Source organism: Pimephales promelas, chromosome 23 (genome assembly GCF_988280905.1).
Source record: "Pimephales promelas chromosome 23, fPimPro1.hap1.1, whole genome shotgun sequence".
Taxonomy (NCBI): domain Eukaryota; kingdom Metazoa; phylum Chordata; class Actinopteri; order Cypriniformes; family Leuciscidae; genus Pimephales; species Pimephales promelas.
In genome coordinates this window covers 7,928,525-7,945,530 of record NC_142791.1, presented here as the reverse complement: position 1 = coordinate 7,945,530, position 17,006 = coordinate 7,928,525, and the positions used below count along the sequence as shown (strand labels likewise).

Genomic DNA, 17,006 nt, shown 5'->3' with positions numbered 1-17,006 from the left:
AGACTGTAATAGATCGATATACTATTTCGGATTAGTAGAACTGTACACACTGTTTCGGATTAGTTAGTCTGTACACACGGCAGATGACAAAATTGCAAGACAAAGAAAGCTTTGCATGTACTGGCAACTATACGTTATGGTTATTCTGTTGTTGTCAAGTAAGTTTATTTCATAGTTTTTCCCTTTAAACCAGTATACAGTTGCATATTATTGTCCCTATAACAAGTAATTAGGCTTAATTGACATATTCCAGTTTGACATGACAAAAAACTACCCATTAACATTCCCATTCATCTCAATGGCACTTGCCTGGCGGCTCTAGGATCTCCCCAGATTTTAACTCTGCCATCTTTGCTCATGCTCAGTTCTTAATATATTTAAATCGTTTTTTGTGAAGTCTTCACAGACAGTTGTCCTAAACCTTTGTCTGAAGTGTATGTACTCATTCCTCCCTCTAATGGACAATTGAGGAATTACAGCTGCACATGACAGCAGGGAGGCAGTCAGCACTTTGTTTGTGCTTCAAAACACATTTTGGTTTTCTCTTCTCTCTCCCTTTCACTTATCTTCACTGTCTCTTTAGCAATTCTATTCTATTTCATAGGCTTTAATGGCATAGTCATATATTCAGTGTTGTCAGAGACAGTAGTTTGCTTTCTGTATGATGCGTCAAAGACGTTATGCTCTCACAGACAAAATATTAATTAATTCATTCATTCATTCGCATCTTTATCATTTGTAATTTATTTCGTTTTCATTGCTCATCGTCATGGTGAATGTTCTCATATACTGCACTTTTATTGTCTTTCTATTAGTCTTGTAAATATAGGCTAATTAGACTGTTTTTTATTAGAATAAATACACGCTATCTGCTTTTTAAATAATTATTCATAAAAACTCAAAACGTTAATTATGAATAAATCATTTAATTATGTAATGTTTATTATAAAATAAAATAATTTATAGAAATAAGTATAATTAAATATATATATATATATATATATATATATATATATATATATATATATAATATATAATTTAATATAATAAATTTAATTAAATGTTTATGTATTTATTAATCATTTTTCAATTTAATTTGGCCTCCCAATTTCAGTTTCTAATTGATGTTTTTGCTCAGTGTGCCCAATGGAGGTTTTGTCAGATTTATCTCACTTAAGCTAAATAAAACCTAAACAGAATGATTTTCTAAAATTGTATCTGAAGGAAAAAGAAAAAAAAAATCCTCAAGAAAGTCAGAAAGTCAGAATATTGATTGGATTTGAAGGTGTTTAAAGACTTATTTAGTCTGTGCGTGTCTTAACCTTTTTGACCTCTGAAAGTTGGCTGGTCCTGTTGAGATCTATTGATTTGTCTATATGCTCTTCTTCCCCTCATAAATGGCTCCTGCATTTCAATCTGCCATTACAAATTTAAAATACATGTATGATCTGCTAATGGTAAAGTTCACTTATTCATACAGTACGTAATCAACAGCAAGGTCAAGTGATCAGATCCCAGGAAATGCATAAAGTGATAAAAATGCATGCATTGTACACATTTTTGAATCGTTAATATGTTATGAGAAAATACGGCATATTGTTTTGAAAGGGCAAATGAACTGCTAAATGAGAGCAGAAACCCACTGTAAAGACAGATTACTGTCAGATCTCATCCTTGGTTCACAAAAGACTCCTCAGACTGCCGCTGTCTCTACATCTTCTAAGAATCTCTGTGCTAAAGCCATCCTACCGGGACTCGTGTTTCTAATCCTATCCTTACATCCCGTGGCTCGGAGGCACTGACTTTGCGCATCTCTCATTGCTGTTCAGCGTGGCATATTTATTTGAAGACTGTATTCGTGTTTTGAGGGCCTGCGAGAGTGAGAAACTTTGAGTTTCCAAAAGCAGTTTGTGGTTTCTGCCTCTACATCCATTAGCATATTTAACCCTATCTCAAATATGGAAAAACTTGCTTTTTATCACATAAAAGTGTCTTTTTAAAAAGGAGGAATGGTTTCAGAAAGGGAAACCACTTTGCTTTGAGACATCAGTTGCTGCTGCTGCTCTTTTTCTTTTGTTGTTTCGCAGTGTATTTTGAGTCCCTCTCTGTTCCAGTTCCTCTGTTGTTTATGTCTCTGCGTTTCATGTTTATCGGTGTCTTCCACTTTTTTTGGTTTTACCACAAGTTTACTTGCTGGACATGGATTTTATTTATTTATTTTCATATATATATATATATATATATATATATATATATATATATATATATATATATATATATATATATATATATATATATATAATTTTTATTTGTGTAGCTTGTATTAAGTGGAAATATGAGCCAAAGTTCTTGTCACATTCAGTGAACTGTAATGAATTATAAAGCACAACACAACAAAGACAGCAGACAGGCAGATTGCAGCATATTTCCACCGGAAAGATCTTCACAGATTGCCTTTGTAAAGCAGTCTAAGTGTGCTGGCAGGGCATGTAACACGCTGGTCTGATACACTCCCTCCACAGGACACCGTTCCGTTCTTTTGATTTGATCTTTTTAAAAAGAAGAAAAATAAACGCTGCTTCTTGCTCTGACTTTGAATATATGTGATTCAAACTTCTGACAAGGAAAGGCAACTTTTCTGTGCCCAAACTCTTTGACTATCGTGTGAAAAATATACTTCATAATGATGTCATCACATTTAATGAGATTTTTTCATCCATAAATTACAATTGTAAACATTTATTCACTCTCGTGTAGTTTCAAATGTGTATGACTTTGTCTTCCATGGAACACACACTATTAAGTTTAATGTTCAAACTGCTCGTTTACAATGAAAGTGAATGGGGACAGCAGCAATCCAGCAATCGCTTTCATTTTACGCACTCATTAGAGTGAAGGTTCGTTATTGCCATTTATGATTCAATGAAGAACATTTGATATCCAAGGAAACTTTAAACTGCACAAAAGTTTCTTTACAGTGCAAAAAAAAAAATATTTGCATTATTAAAATGTTATTCACATTCAGAAAAAAGCTAAATATTATTTTAAGAACTGAAAGTTTCTTTAGGGATCCAAAAAATTGTTTTTGAATGGCATCACTGCAAAATCCCCCTCATGGAATCCCTCTTTATTTTAAGAATGTGGAAAATTTCAGCTTGAACTTTCAAGTTCCTATGTGTTCCATGAAATAAAGAACGTCTTGGTCCTCTGTCTCGGTCACCCAAGTCCTCTGCATCTCATCCAGAGACCACACATGGAGACTCCAGAGGTCTGGATGCAGGTACCATTGGTTGCCCCATCTCTGAGAAAGCAGGTCCTTCATCAGAGGAATGTACTAGGGAGGGGCTGTCTGAGGAGCATGAGTTCCAGGAACAAGGTCCAGTTGGGCCAGTAGGGCGCAACTAGCAAGACCTGACTTTGCGAGTGGACTCACTGGCAGAAACCATCTGGGGATAGTCTCCATTCTTGTGGAAGCGTAGGCTGACGTGAGAGCTCGTCGGATGCGCGATTGAGCATGCTCGGAATATTAATGTCATGAAGCAAACTCTGATGCTTCTGACTCCAGAGGAGGAGATGGCGGGGCGAGTCACAATATGGGACGGAACGTAGACCTCATTGGTGTACGCAGCAGCTGCAGTGCTGTTCTTTCAGACCACTACGTGCTTGCCTCGCAGCAACGATTTGAAGCGGCCCAGCGCAAGCTGGACTAGTAGCAACTCGAGGCAGTTGATGTTGCTGACTGCATGCCCCGTTGCACATGGCACTCCAGACAGTGGTGGAGGCATCCGTGGAGGCAACAAAATGCCTGGACACTTGTTCTACGGGAACTCTGAACTAAGGTCTGACCACGGGCTGAAGGTTTGACGCCATCTCGGGACTTGGCCGTGAAGCCATTGCTGAAGCGGCCTCATATGAAGTTACTGAGTTTCTGTGGCTGTGGATGCCATGTGCCCCAGGAGCCTCTGCAAAAGTTTCAGTGGGGCCGCCGTCCTGCCCTTGATCAAGTTCAGGCAGTTCAGTGCTTGTTAAAATGGCAAAATCATAAACCATGACCTCATAACAAATGTTCTAATTAAATACATAAACAACTTTCTGCAATTGCGTTAATCAGTTTGAAAACGAACACAAATCTGAAAGTGACTTTATGCGAGTAAGTCATTTTTGTTTTGTTTTCCATGCATGGTCACCACGGCTCCTTTATGATATAAGGACAAGGGCAACGAAGCAGTAAAACCATTAATGAATGTGCTGTCCCTCTCCAGCTTGTGATTTAATGCTGTTTTTTAGTTTTATAGGAATTTTCCTTGAGTAGACGTTCTTGAACATCAGATCAGTGTGGTCAGGATTTACAGCTCTTTATCAAATACTTATATTGATATTCAATAAGAAAACCATTTAAGATAGCTCTTGGAATTGGATTGTTAAAAAGAAAAATCATGTTGACTTTAAATGGCAATAGGTCCAAGTTTGGGTTTTAGCTACTGGAAACAGCAAAGCATACAAACCATCATAAACTTAAAAAGCAAGAGCTACTGGAAGGAAAATAAAGAGATAAAAAAAATGATTTTTTCATGAAAAATGAACTGTTTTCTCTACAGCAAAGCCCCAAGCGAGAGCCGATCTGGGAGAATCGTTTAATCTCAGTGAGAACCTAAAAAAACAGCATGTAAATGGGAAAGTAAAGACAAGCAAAAACAACCGAATGTCACCACGGCATCAATGCATCTCTCCTCAAAGGAGCTCGATCCCATCACAGGCCTCGTCCTCTATCTGTAAATCGCATTTCTGCTAATGACAGAGGGAGAGTCAGAGGGAGATTCAGTCCCATCAGGGAAAGCGGGGAACGGTCCTATTAAGGAGGAAAAGTACTGTCTAAACCTAAAAGTTTCAGAGGAGCAGTTGTGAAAATGTAGGTGGAAGATGTCTCCCCTTCCACTGACAGAATGAGAAAGCAGGAGATAGAACAGATAGAGAGAGTGGGAGGCTAGGAGAAAGAGTAGATGGCAGGGCACAGACGCATTGATTGGCTCCAGCTCGCCCGTGGGCTCTGTCGATTGTGGCCCCTTTTAAAAGGTTGCAGTGTTATTAAAAGGTTTCCTTTATCTGTCCGTCACCCTTCTGCTCTAATGATGGTGAGCAGGAGAGGAGGAGCGGAGAGAGATGGGTCTGTCAGAGTCACTTCCTTCCTGTCTCTTTGCTCCCTGCGGTAATTCCCTACACAGCTACAGTGCAAACATCCTACTGATGTTACATACTACATGTGCCATTAATAGATGATTATTTGTGATAATGACTTATGATTCTAATTGTATTTGTGAAGTATGCACTGCTGGAATAAAAAAAAATGTCAGGAAGGATTTTTAGCATATTGCTGGTTTGGCTGGTTTTCTAGCGTTTGTTGATGTCTGTTGGGGCAGTGTGAACAACATGATTGCAAACTTGTTGGTGCCGTTTGTCTGTGGGCTGGGAATTGGCTTTTAAAAGCAGATAAACAGACCTACCTACCTTACTAACTAGCATGACCAGGCTGGGAGAGCAGCAAGAACATCTGAAGACCAGATTCCCGAGCCTATTAGTTTAGTCTGTTTTTCTTTTTTGTTGGTGGTGTCCCAGGGCTACCAACTGACAAGTTTCCAAAACCCTTTTAAAACCACATAAAAACATACTAACTTTACCAGCTTGACCAGGCAAAGAAGCTGACCTTCAGACAGTAGCACCTCATTGCAGTACACAAGATCCAGGGGGCGGAGTCAGATCCAGATCCGAGGGGTGGAGTTGGGTAGGTTTAGGGGTGGGTTCAGGGATCAGCTGGGTAGGTTTAGGTATATAAGGTGGGAGGAGTTGGATGTGGAACCAGTGGCTGACCAGCGGAGAAATGGTCATACCCCTCTCTAAAGACCTGACCTGCCTACACTTTTGGTTTAAGCAGTATTTCTCCCAACATTATGAAGTATTAACAACTTTTTCTATCACCTTCTCTCTCTCTTTCTGTCTGTTTCTCATCACCCCCTCACCTTATACTTTCAAACAGACTCTAAACAAACACCAGCTTCCTGACTAGTTATCAGTATGCTCTGAAATGTTTATAAAATGAAATGATGTGCCAAATGAATATGCTCACCGGGGGGAAAAACATCCAGAGGTAAATACTCATAATCAGAAACAGGTGTCTCGCAGCAAGCAGGTGTTTGTGTTCGTTAGAGAGAGTTCGAGCAGTACAGAGACTTTTATCCTGTGTTCTGTCACAGGGTGCCAGACTCACTCTACTATCCAGCTGTGCTCGTTGACCCTTGGCCACTCAATCGTGTCCGATCAACACAGAGCACTTGCAAGCTACAGTTTGGTAGGTCACCTTTTGAGAATAGAACTTTCATCCTTGGGTTCGACTTTTTTGAATTGTGAACTCGTTCTCAAATAAGTCATTAGAGGACAGCGTAGAGCACTGATCCAGTCAATGACCTGAATACTGCTCCACTGAGTCCAAACATAGCCATCGACCCACTCCTGCAAAGCGTGCCAAATCACCGACACAGAACTATGGTCGGTAACGGTATTGGCAAAGCCAATGGGATTCACCAGCTCTGTCCATTAATGTGGTCAATGAGCCAGTCTTCCACTAAATACAGATTCTGCTTCAAGAAGGCTGTTCCTAAACACGGGAAATGGGAAAGACAGAGGCCAGGGAATGGGCATCCGAAAGCAGGCCGCCAATCTGGGATTCACACATGAAGGATTCCACACCTGGTCTGTAGAGGACTCTTAGACTATTGAGCCTGCTACATTAAGTTTTGTCCCGAGTTGATTCACAGATGCAGCTCTGACCTCAACTTGACACCGTAACAAAAAATGAGCAACCTGAGGGGTCTGCCTGTCATTTCCCATTCAAAGACTAATGTATCCTACACCAACTGATTCAGTTTTCATCCTTTCATGCAAGTGCAGAGGATTTTGCACGCAAGTGCCGTGGTCAAACTCTGTGGGTTCAAATGTAGCTTATAACCTAATCATGTGGTTTTTTTAATTTTGTTCTTTTCATCCAAATATTGTTGATGTGGTAGAAAATAATAACCGAATAGAACTTTTTGTCCCTTTTTGCTTAAAGGTCCTGAAGGAAGTTTGGGATGAGGACTGGGATTTGGGGAACATTGTCTACACTCTGACCAATAGAAGGAGAGGGGAGGCATCTGTCACTTATGCTGAGAGCCATGACCAGGTTAGTGATTTGCGAATTTTGTAAAAAGATTAAGCAGAACCTTCCTTTCTCAACCAGATGCACCAGCAAGACAATGATGATCAACAGTTTTGCTGGTCACCATTCAAAAACACTTTGATGTTTTCTTAACGTTATACAAGGTTGCACATGCTCCCATCTTTATGCTTGTTGTTAGGCGTTGGTTGGGGACAAGTCACTGGCGTTTTGGCTGATGGACAAAGAGATGTACACCAACATGAGTGCTCTTATTGCCATGACACCCGTTATAGACCGTGGCATCCAGCTGCATAAACTCATCCGTCTCCTCACTCACAGTCTTGGAGGGGAGGGCTACCTCAACTTTATCGGTGAGTCTCCTTGGAAACCAGTTTTGCTAGATACTTGATGCTTTGCTGTAATATGCCTCAATTGAGGAAGAGGAAGTGGGTTTGTTGCCGTTCTGTATTGAGTTTTAATATCATGTATTTTTTTTTAATCTTCCTCATAAGAATTTTACGGAATGGATTTCAAATCCTTAGTTTCAAATATTGGTGTCATTGCAATTGGCATTTCAAATAAAAAAATTAGTTTTATACATTTCTGTGATTATCGTTTCATTAAATAAGATACTATCTCATACTCTTGTCCACCAGAATGTGTTACTTTCTGAAGCCAGAGGAGCCATTCCACCGAAAGGGTGACATTTCTGTAGCAAGGACATTATATGTATAAAATTGCATGAAAATGAACTTTAAAATACATAAATATTTTATTATTAAGCAAAATGTCTTGCACATTAAGCTAACTACAAATTTAAAACGTATAATTAAACACAGTAATAAAAACGACACAGAACACTAAAAAAATAGCATTTTCTGCATGTCCCAACTCTCTATCTCTAAACTTTACCATGAAATATTATGATTAAAATCCTTCAGAGATTTTTCTTGCATTATTGTGTGACTTTATATCCGAACAAGAAAAAAAAAAACATTTGATCTAATATTTTAGATAAAATACACATTTTAGTCATGTTCCCGGGTTTTCACTCAGTCCTGTTAGACTATTACATCCCCCCTCTGAAAAACGTAGAATATTCCGCAAGACACATTTTCAACTGTAAGTTGCATCATCTTGATCTTCTGAAGGCAATGGGGCGCTTCTAAACTTGCTTTTTAAATGACACATGATTTTCAGTAACAGATTTCCATATTCTGCTTAAACCTTGTAAAAAAAAATAATAATAAAGTTGCCTGAGATTGACCAATACACGTTTTGAATAGTTAAATATGTGTAGTATTAGATTCAATTTTGAAAAAGATCAAAAATGAAGTTAATTTTTGAAGAGTTACAACAAGCAAATGTCACCCATTCGGTGGAATGGCCCAGAGACCGTGAAATGTGTGAAATGAACAGTGACATACTGTAATGCTGCTATGTTGTTTACCTGACTATTACCAGTGTAAAAACAAACATTGCATGTCTCTGTGTTTGTTTATGTGTGCGACACTGGTTGTGCTTTTCACATACCAGGAGTGATTTTAATATTTAGACATACAGAGGAATGCTGCACAACATTTCTCAACAAGACCACCATAGACAGACCATGTCGGTGGTGCTATCAGACTAGTGGCCTAAAAGAACGCAAAATAAGTTTGTACACACACATCACAACACAGGAAAAGAAACTACGCTCGGTTTTGCCGGGCCTGAGGCTGTAAAAGATTGCTGTCTAGATGAGTAAAGATGTCTTTCATTACAAGCGCACTCCTCTTCTATCAAACACATAAAAGCATTTCACTTTGTCTGCTCATCCATGTCTGTGCAACAATACTAAAAACAGTAATATGTCCAAAGGTCACACTATCTTTGAATCTCTCCATCTGCAAATAGTAGGTAAAGGCACTTTGGTATAATTGCACATAAAGGCGAGTGGTAGAGCACATTCAAAAAAAAAAGGAAAAAATGCCTGACACTTGAAACAGTCAAGGCCAGACGCAAACAGCATTGCCATCAGATCGATGGCGAGGCAGTCGTTTAGCCCATGTTGAGCGAGAACAAATTGTTCAAGCAAAAGAATCAATCCGACATGTCAAGCCTAAAGCTCCTCATCCTCGAAAATTCCTCTTAACTCAAAGTGAGAGAAAGGCCAGAGATAGAATAAAAAAATAATAATTTGTGAACATGGAAGAGGACATACCTGCATTTTAAGTGGAAATTGTGTCCATAACATCAAAACTGTGCTCTTTTTGGAAGGCCTAGATTTTGTGTGCTCATCGTTATGCTGAGCTCACTGTGGATATACATGACGTTACATAAACTTAACCACTTAATTATGTTTGACATTTTTTTTCCATGATGATGCAATGAAAGAAAATCTATAAACCCTCTAACCATGTAAGACATTAACATTTAAAAAACAACAACTCAGAGTTAGAAATTGGTGTGACTCACACTTTTCTTTAATAAATCATGTTTAAATGCTTTTTAGGATTTGCCCCAATAAAACGTGACTCCCAAACTGATTTACCTTAGTTCTAGTGAGTAGACGTAAAGCAGATCATTGTATTTTTTTTTTTTAGTAACTGAATAGAGCATCACAGTCCCGCCCATAGCCCGAGAGAGCATTGGTGCCGGAAGTAAATTTAAAAAAAAAAAATCCCATTCATTTTTCCCATTGGCATTTTGTAAAATCCATATCTAAAGTGTATTAGATCATGTCTGAGGATAACCAGCTACGGCTGAATTCATAAGCATACAATATATCATTTCGAGTGAAAAAACGAAGAGAAAATCACAAAAAAGTCCGAGCAAAGGAACTACTCCTCCCATAAACCACCACGCCTCTCTAAAGTTGACTGAAGCCACCAAAAGAGCCTTTTGAGTGACTTCCAAATCTGACGACGGCCACGTGAACTTTTTCTTCCAGTGAATTTTATATAGTTAATGTGCAGGGAAACTCCTTTTCCTCGATTTACTGAAGCTTATATGTAAAACGCATTTTCAACTGCAGCTAACACATTGCTCATAGGTTGTGCTGCGGCAACTGCACATCCAATGGCTCTGAGGTGCGACCAATGAACTTAGCCCTACGTCATTAAATGATCTTCAGTCTTCACGTGCCTTCGCGGGGTTTCAGACACGTCACACAACTTCCACCAATCAGATGCATTACTGTCGGATTGTTCAGGATTGTGGGTAATGAAGTACTTATCCAATACATCGCGAATAAGAGGGATTTATCTTAAAACAAGGTTAGTGCCCCATGAACTTTTGGCGTTTCCATGAGCATATACAATCACTTAGTACAGCCATAGCTGGTTTTAAGTCTACCACGTATGGTTACGTTTAAATGGCTTATATCCCAACTGTCAATGGAGAAATCGTATTGAATTTTCTGTGGGTGGGACTGTGATGCTCTATTATGAACTAGTTTAAAGGAGCCGTATGCAATATTGTGGCCAAAACTGGTACTGCAATCACTTTCGAAGTACCGTAGAGTGGTGTATCTAAATTTCTTGCATACAGCTCCTTTAAACTGCGTAAAGAAGCACTTGTTTGAACAGAGCGAGTTTGTCTTGGCTGTGCAGATGTAAGACTAGACTGCTCCTTCTCAAATCAATGCTCAGTTTTGCTCAAATCCATCCACACAAACACATTGATCTCTCTCCCCACTAACGCTGCTAATTAGCATGCTGCGGCTACATCATCTCCTGCACCAGCCGACATGCTAGCACAGCTCTGTATTCCAGCCTGCTTCTGAGGTCGATGTTTGAATCGTGAAAGCTGCTTTGGGCGTGACAGATTAACATACATTGGTTCATGGAGACGGCTGTGGTGCACGTCCATTCCTCTCTGCCCCCTTTCTCTCCGGATCATTGTGCTATTGGACATTGATGTTAGCAGTGTTCCTCCTCTGATTAGTAGTTCTCTCTCACTGACTTTGGCTCCTCTCCTAGGAACTAGATAACTGATCAGAAATCGTTATGCCTGTCTGCCTCTGCTGTTTGTTATTATAACCATCAATGCAGGTTGCTGTTATTTAGGCTGTGCATGCACACGAGCTTAATTGAGATTTTGGAGGCGGGAGGATCATTACGATCTGGTGGTGATCGTGGTGCTCTGATAAAGTATGTTTTCTGAAGTACAATAACACCACAATAATTTGTCTCTTAAACAACTCATTTCTTTTTTCCCAACATGCGTGCAGAGCAAATAATCCACCAATTTAAATCTGCTATCTGCGCACATCCAAGGTTAGCGTGGAAGAAATAAGAAGGGGGGAAAAAAGACAGTTTGAAGTTAAAAGAAGGTTAAATAAAAGCAAGACGAATCATCCTGTCACTGGTGTATGTGGAAGTTGAAGCAGGAAAACACCAGTCCTGATTAATAGAAATTTCAGCAGGAGATCAGAGAAGTATTAGCTTGACAGCGCGGAGGCTGCCAGACAAGGCCTGAGAAGCACACAGGAAGGCAAAATGCCTGAAGAGGCTTTAATTGAATTTGAAAGGGGTGCCATTTTCTTCGCACAGTGAAAGAGTTTCATTTGTGGGCGGGAAGCGTGGGCCTGTATTCATTTATTAATTTATTTACTCACTGTTTCAAGTACCTACTCAGTCTTCAGAACAGGGTAGTTTGAGAACTCAGAAGCGGGGAACAAAACATGCTTTCCCTCTCTTCTGTTTGTTTCGGGTATCTCTGGTTAATTTGGCTGCTGTTGCAGTTGCCCTTTTAGTTTTACAAACACCAAGTTCTGTTCCTGCTGGTTCACTATTGTAGTTAGAACAGAGTTTCATTTGATGAAAGACCTTGTGGGAAACCCAATTAGGTGCTCTTATTTCCGTGACTAAACGTGAAAACAATTTGCATTACTCATGATGAACTTGAAGCTCAACCTGAAGTGGACATTCATTTTTGACCAGAAAGTGTCCAAACAAACATGTTTTTGTGAAAAAATTTGGCTTGAAAAGTGAGCTTTGCAGTCATTCCTCAAAATAAACGCCACTTTATGTGATATTTTGTTATGCCATGTGCATTTTAAGGGTGCATTTTAAGTATCCAAATACATTTTATGGCCAGTGTGTGTGTGTGTGTTATTTGATTCGTGTTGAAGTAAGTTTGCTTCTACTAGAATGGAGAAGAAGTTCCTCCTATTAGACAGACTCCTATTCCACCTAATTAAGACAGGAAGAGGCAGACGGCAAGCAAATTGCACACTAAACAAAAGCAGCCAGACACACAGACTGTATATTTAAAAGCAGCTAGCTAAAGTTGGCTCCAGGTTGTTAAGACGAAGTTTGGAGTGTTATGTTGGCAGAGGTCTATACTCAGCATTCTTTCACAAGGTCGTAGCCTTTGTGATGCAAAAGAGTCTTGATCTTGTTGTTTTGTTGTCTTAATGCCCCTCTTGTGACTATCACAAACATAATGCAAAAAGTAACTTTTTGTATGTATAAGCATATTTTTTGGATAAAGGTATAAAATTAGCATATTCAGTAGTACTTGCCAAGGCAAATGCCATTTCTGTCAGGACCACTATCGTTGAATAAAATTGACAATTACCATACAGTTTGGATTGGCGGTATAGTTCCGTTTTGGACAAGAACTCTGTCCGCATTCATGCAGCCTGGCATGGATAAGAGCGGGGGAGGGGGCAGAAATAACCCCCCTTAGGGTAAACAGAACCAACAGATATCATTAGTTCAAGGTTTTAAATTACAACATAATTCGATAATTTATTCTTATTCAAGGGGAATCAAAATGCCAAATCCGGTGATAGGCGTCGTATTCCTATAGGTAGACGTGGATCGCGAGCTTGACTAACGTGACCTGCCAGAACTGATGCTACACTTGACTATTATTGCTTATACTTACGTATTTAAGTGAGTGTGCTATGACATGTCTAATGCCTGGTTCAGATTACACGATTTTAGCCCGATGATGGCATGATCCGTTTGACGTAGGGTGTCGTGGGGATTCGTAAACGACAACGGGCGTCGGTACGCAAGATTCGATCGTATCATCTCGTATAGTGTGTCATAGTGGCCAACAACCTACGTCGCGTCTGCGATGCTTCGCGACATCACGACAAAAAGACTAGCATGTTTAATTTTTTTAACGGTAGTCCACGACGTTCCGTCAGATGAATGAGGTTGACTAATAGGAGCACAGAAGCTTTTCCGTACACAACTTTAAAAAATGGCAAAACGAAAGAGACACAATGGTGTTAACGTTAAAACTAAAAGTAAAAATATATTAGAAAACAATATTTTACCTCAAGTTCTCTTTGGAGGATTGACAGCCCATACTGTCCTCTTCGAGCAATCCAGCAACGTGTCCATTGTCGGGTTTTCTTTCTTTTTTTAACTTTTTTTCTGAACACAGGACAGCCAATACAACACTCAACGCTTCATCCATTGTTTGTTTACGTTCGTTTCCGGAAGTCACTCGCTACTAGTTTCGCCTTCTCCATGACATCTCGTGCGCCGTTAATGACAGCATGCGATGACTGGTCAAGAAGCAACGTGTAGTCTGACATGTGTCTTGTCCACGACACGACAAGATTTTTGGAGTCAAAATTGCGTAATCTGACACAGTGACTATCGTAACAGACAAAAAAAATTATGTAATCTGAATCAGGCATAAGTGACTGGATTTAAGATGGTTACCTGGTGGATGATAAAATTGCCATAAAAAACAGAAGAAGGGTGAACTCTTTGAAGTATGAAGTGACACAAACTAAACTATTTTTGACTTTTTTTTTTCCGTGATGATGCAATGAAGAACCTGTGTTCACTTCTCAGTTGTAAACAACCCCTGTAAGGCATTAACATTTGAAAAACAAAAACAAAACAAAAAACAGCAACAACAACAACCCGGAGTCAGAAATTGGTGTGACTCACACTTTTTTTTTTGGGGGGGGGGGGGGGGAATAAATAAATTTAATTTAAGTGTTTTTTATATTCAACTGAATTTGGTTTCCAGATACACTTGACTGATCATAGTATCCTGCAGAGCCAATTAGATGTGTGAAGGAAGTTAGAAGTCTACAATTAATTACATGTTGTTTAGAGAGGTAATTCAAACCTAACAGGTAGCGTTGAATTAGGTTAATTATAGCTGGCTGAAAATGCACTTTCTCATGAAGTCACACTTCATTTATCACATACAGCACATAAGATATTCCTCACCTTACATGGATTGAAAAATGAACACATTGTACTGTTTGAGCTCTACATGTCCATGTGTTTGTTTGTTTGATTTATTTTCAGACCATAATCCAGATTGAGTCTCATCTTTTAGTCCTGGCTCTGCTGGGGCAGCATACAAGTCACATTATCTTTAACAGTGAAGGCAAGAGCTTCTCTCTTTGACTTCAAATTGACACTGAACTCAAAGACCATCTAATCTCCACCTTGCAGCTTGTTACACATGAAAGAGATGGAGAGCTAAAAAGAAGTCCATTTCTTATTTATGGGTTCATTTGGAGGGCTTTTCATGCAAACTATTTAAATCCCATTGCAGCTCACCAGGATCTTTGGCCTCACGCTATAGTAACCAAAGAGAAACTTGACTTCAAACATCACTACACGTCAGATCAGATTATTGGCTTAGTGGAATCTTAAAAGGGAAGTGTGTGTGTGTGTGTGTGTGAGCGTACACGCTTTTTGTGTGGTTATTTAAGGTCAGACTGCCTAATCAAAAAATGAAAATGGTATGCTTACTTAAATTGACAAATCTGACTCCGTCCTATTCAGAAGGTCTCAGTGGGGAATCCGCATGGTCGTGGCCTGATGTTTTTGATCTTGCTGGTTTGTTGTCTTAATGCACTCTTGTGACTCTTATTAAATGAATGCAAAATTTGATGACTTGTAGGCTATGTATCAGCATTTTGTAAAATGGCCAAATTAGCATATTTAGTGGTGCTTGCTATAGCAAACACTATTTCTACTCCTCATTTTTACAGGATATGGACTTGGACTTTTTGAGATATTGACATGAATGATACCTGAAATTGTGTGAACTTTCAAGGAGAATTATGTTGTTTCTTTTCTCAATGGTCAAAAATCGTATCGATTTTCCACTAAACAGCCAAAAAAGTCATAGATTTGCTTTGCAGAGACATAAGACCTACATGTTCAGAAGTTTGAGCCGTTAGATTTTTTTTTAAAGAATTGAATTTTCTTAATCAGCAAGGACGCATTAAATTGATCAACAGTAGCTGTAAAGATGTTTACATTGTTAACAAAAAAATCTATCGTATCTATCATAAAAATCTATAAATGAGAGTTTTGCAAGGACATTTTCTTCAGAAAATGGAAAATTCTACTTATGCTTTTGTAACTTTTTCAATCTCTGGATTGTAGCATTTGCTGGCAGCTGTATGTTTTTTTTTTTCTTTTTTTTAGCTTTTAACCCGCACCTCGACAGCAGCAGTTCTTCTGGCCTTGAAGAAATCCATCTCCCTTGTATGTTGCCATGTTATTGCTCCCATATTGATCTAACCTTCGAAAGATACGGTCTGACACCTTTTACCTGTCAGTCAACCAGAGGCTTGAAGTGAGCTTCATATATCTCTCAAAAATCCTCATGCATACCACTGCAGAATTTTGCACAACACAGGCAGTGAATCTATAGAAACTTCACACATGGCCACCGGAATTTACTCAGGCTAAACTTTCACTCTGGGTATCCATTCCACCGACAAACATTGGATCTGTTTGCTTATTGCCCTTTTCAAAGGTTTCCTATAACTTCCAGGGGTACAGTGAGCAGTGAATAATTCAAGATTATCTTAATATATGTGCAGGGGGAGAACAGCGGACGTCGCTTATCGTTGTGTGTGTATTCAGTGCATGGGGCTGCACGATAAGGCTCATGACGGAGGTGACAGGGGCCGTAAGAGAGACAAAGTGTCTCGTCATCTTCACTTTCTTCGTTTAATTATGGAGTCTGAGCTGTCACGGTTCTTTGTGCGAGCGTTTGCCACTTTCTGCACTGCTAGCCTATGATCCGTCTCTCTCCAGTTGACACATGATATGACTCTATCAGAATTATTTGCCGCAGAAGGTCCCCGTGCACGTTAAGTAAAGTTCAAGTGGAAGCTGAGGGATTTGATCGCTCCGATATTCTCTCTCTCTCTTTCTTTCCTCTCCCCTTTTTATTTCTTCCTGCCATGCATCCTAAAATGTGTCAATGTCCTTTTTTTTTTAGCTTTTTTTTTTTTTTTGTTATTGATAGTCTTTCTTTTTTTACATAATATAGGCCTGCTACGGCCGGTTGCATAAACCTCTAAGACATGAAATATATGTATATATTAAGACTGTTCATAGCTTTTTTTTTTAAATTAGTTTCATAAAAACTTAGATTGGCCTAATTTGATACTGAAAAGTATGACTGCCCCTGACTAACTCCTAGTGGCTACTTAAGACACTGTCTTAACCAACACAGTCTCATGAAAGTGCGTATCCATACCACAATTGTCATTTCTCGTGGCATTTATTCGCCAAAAATGTTTTTTGCGTGCATATGCTACGCACTGAAAACCCCCAGGGTAGGTTTAGGGGGAAGGGGGGTGGGGAGTTCGTATTATATGCCAAAAAGTGCGTATCATATGCACGCGCAAAACGCGTACCATATGCACGCAAAAAATAGTTTTGCCGTATTGGCTCGAGAAATGACATTCGTGCTATATACAAACTTTCATAAGATCGGGCTCGTCTTAACATAATGGCTATGTTTATTTAACCGGCCCCTGGTTTCACAAACAAGGCTTAGATTAAGCACGATTAGGCCTTAGTTTAATTTTTATAAA

The 17,006-nt window shown here is 39.2% G+C and overlaps 1 protein-coding gene across 1 annotated transcript in view; it reads left to right on the top strand.

The window, feature by feature from the left end:
- gbe1a (glucan (1,4-alpha-), branching enzyme 1a) overlaps positions 1–17,006 on the top strand; it is a 115,972-nt gene that overhangs the window by 73,381 nt on the left and 25,585 nt on the right. The window contains exons 11-12 of the mRNA XM_039676907.2: positions 7,103–7,213; positions 7,389–7,560. Coding sequence (XP_039532841.2) covers positions 7,103–7,213; positions 7,389–7,560 — 283 coding nt within the window. The remainder of the gene's footprint in view (positions 1–7,102; positions 7,214–7,388; positions 7,561–17,006) is intronic.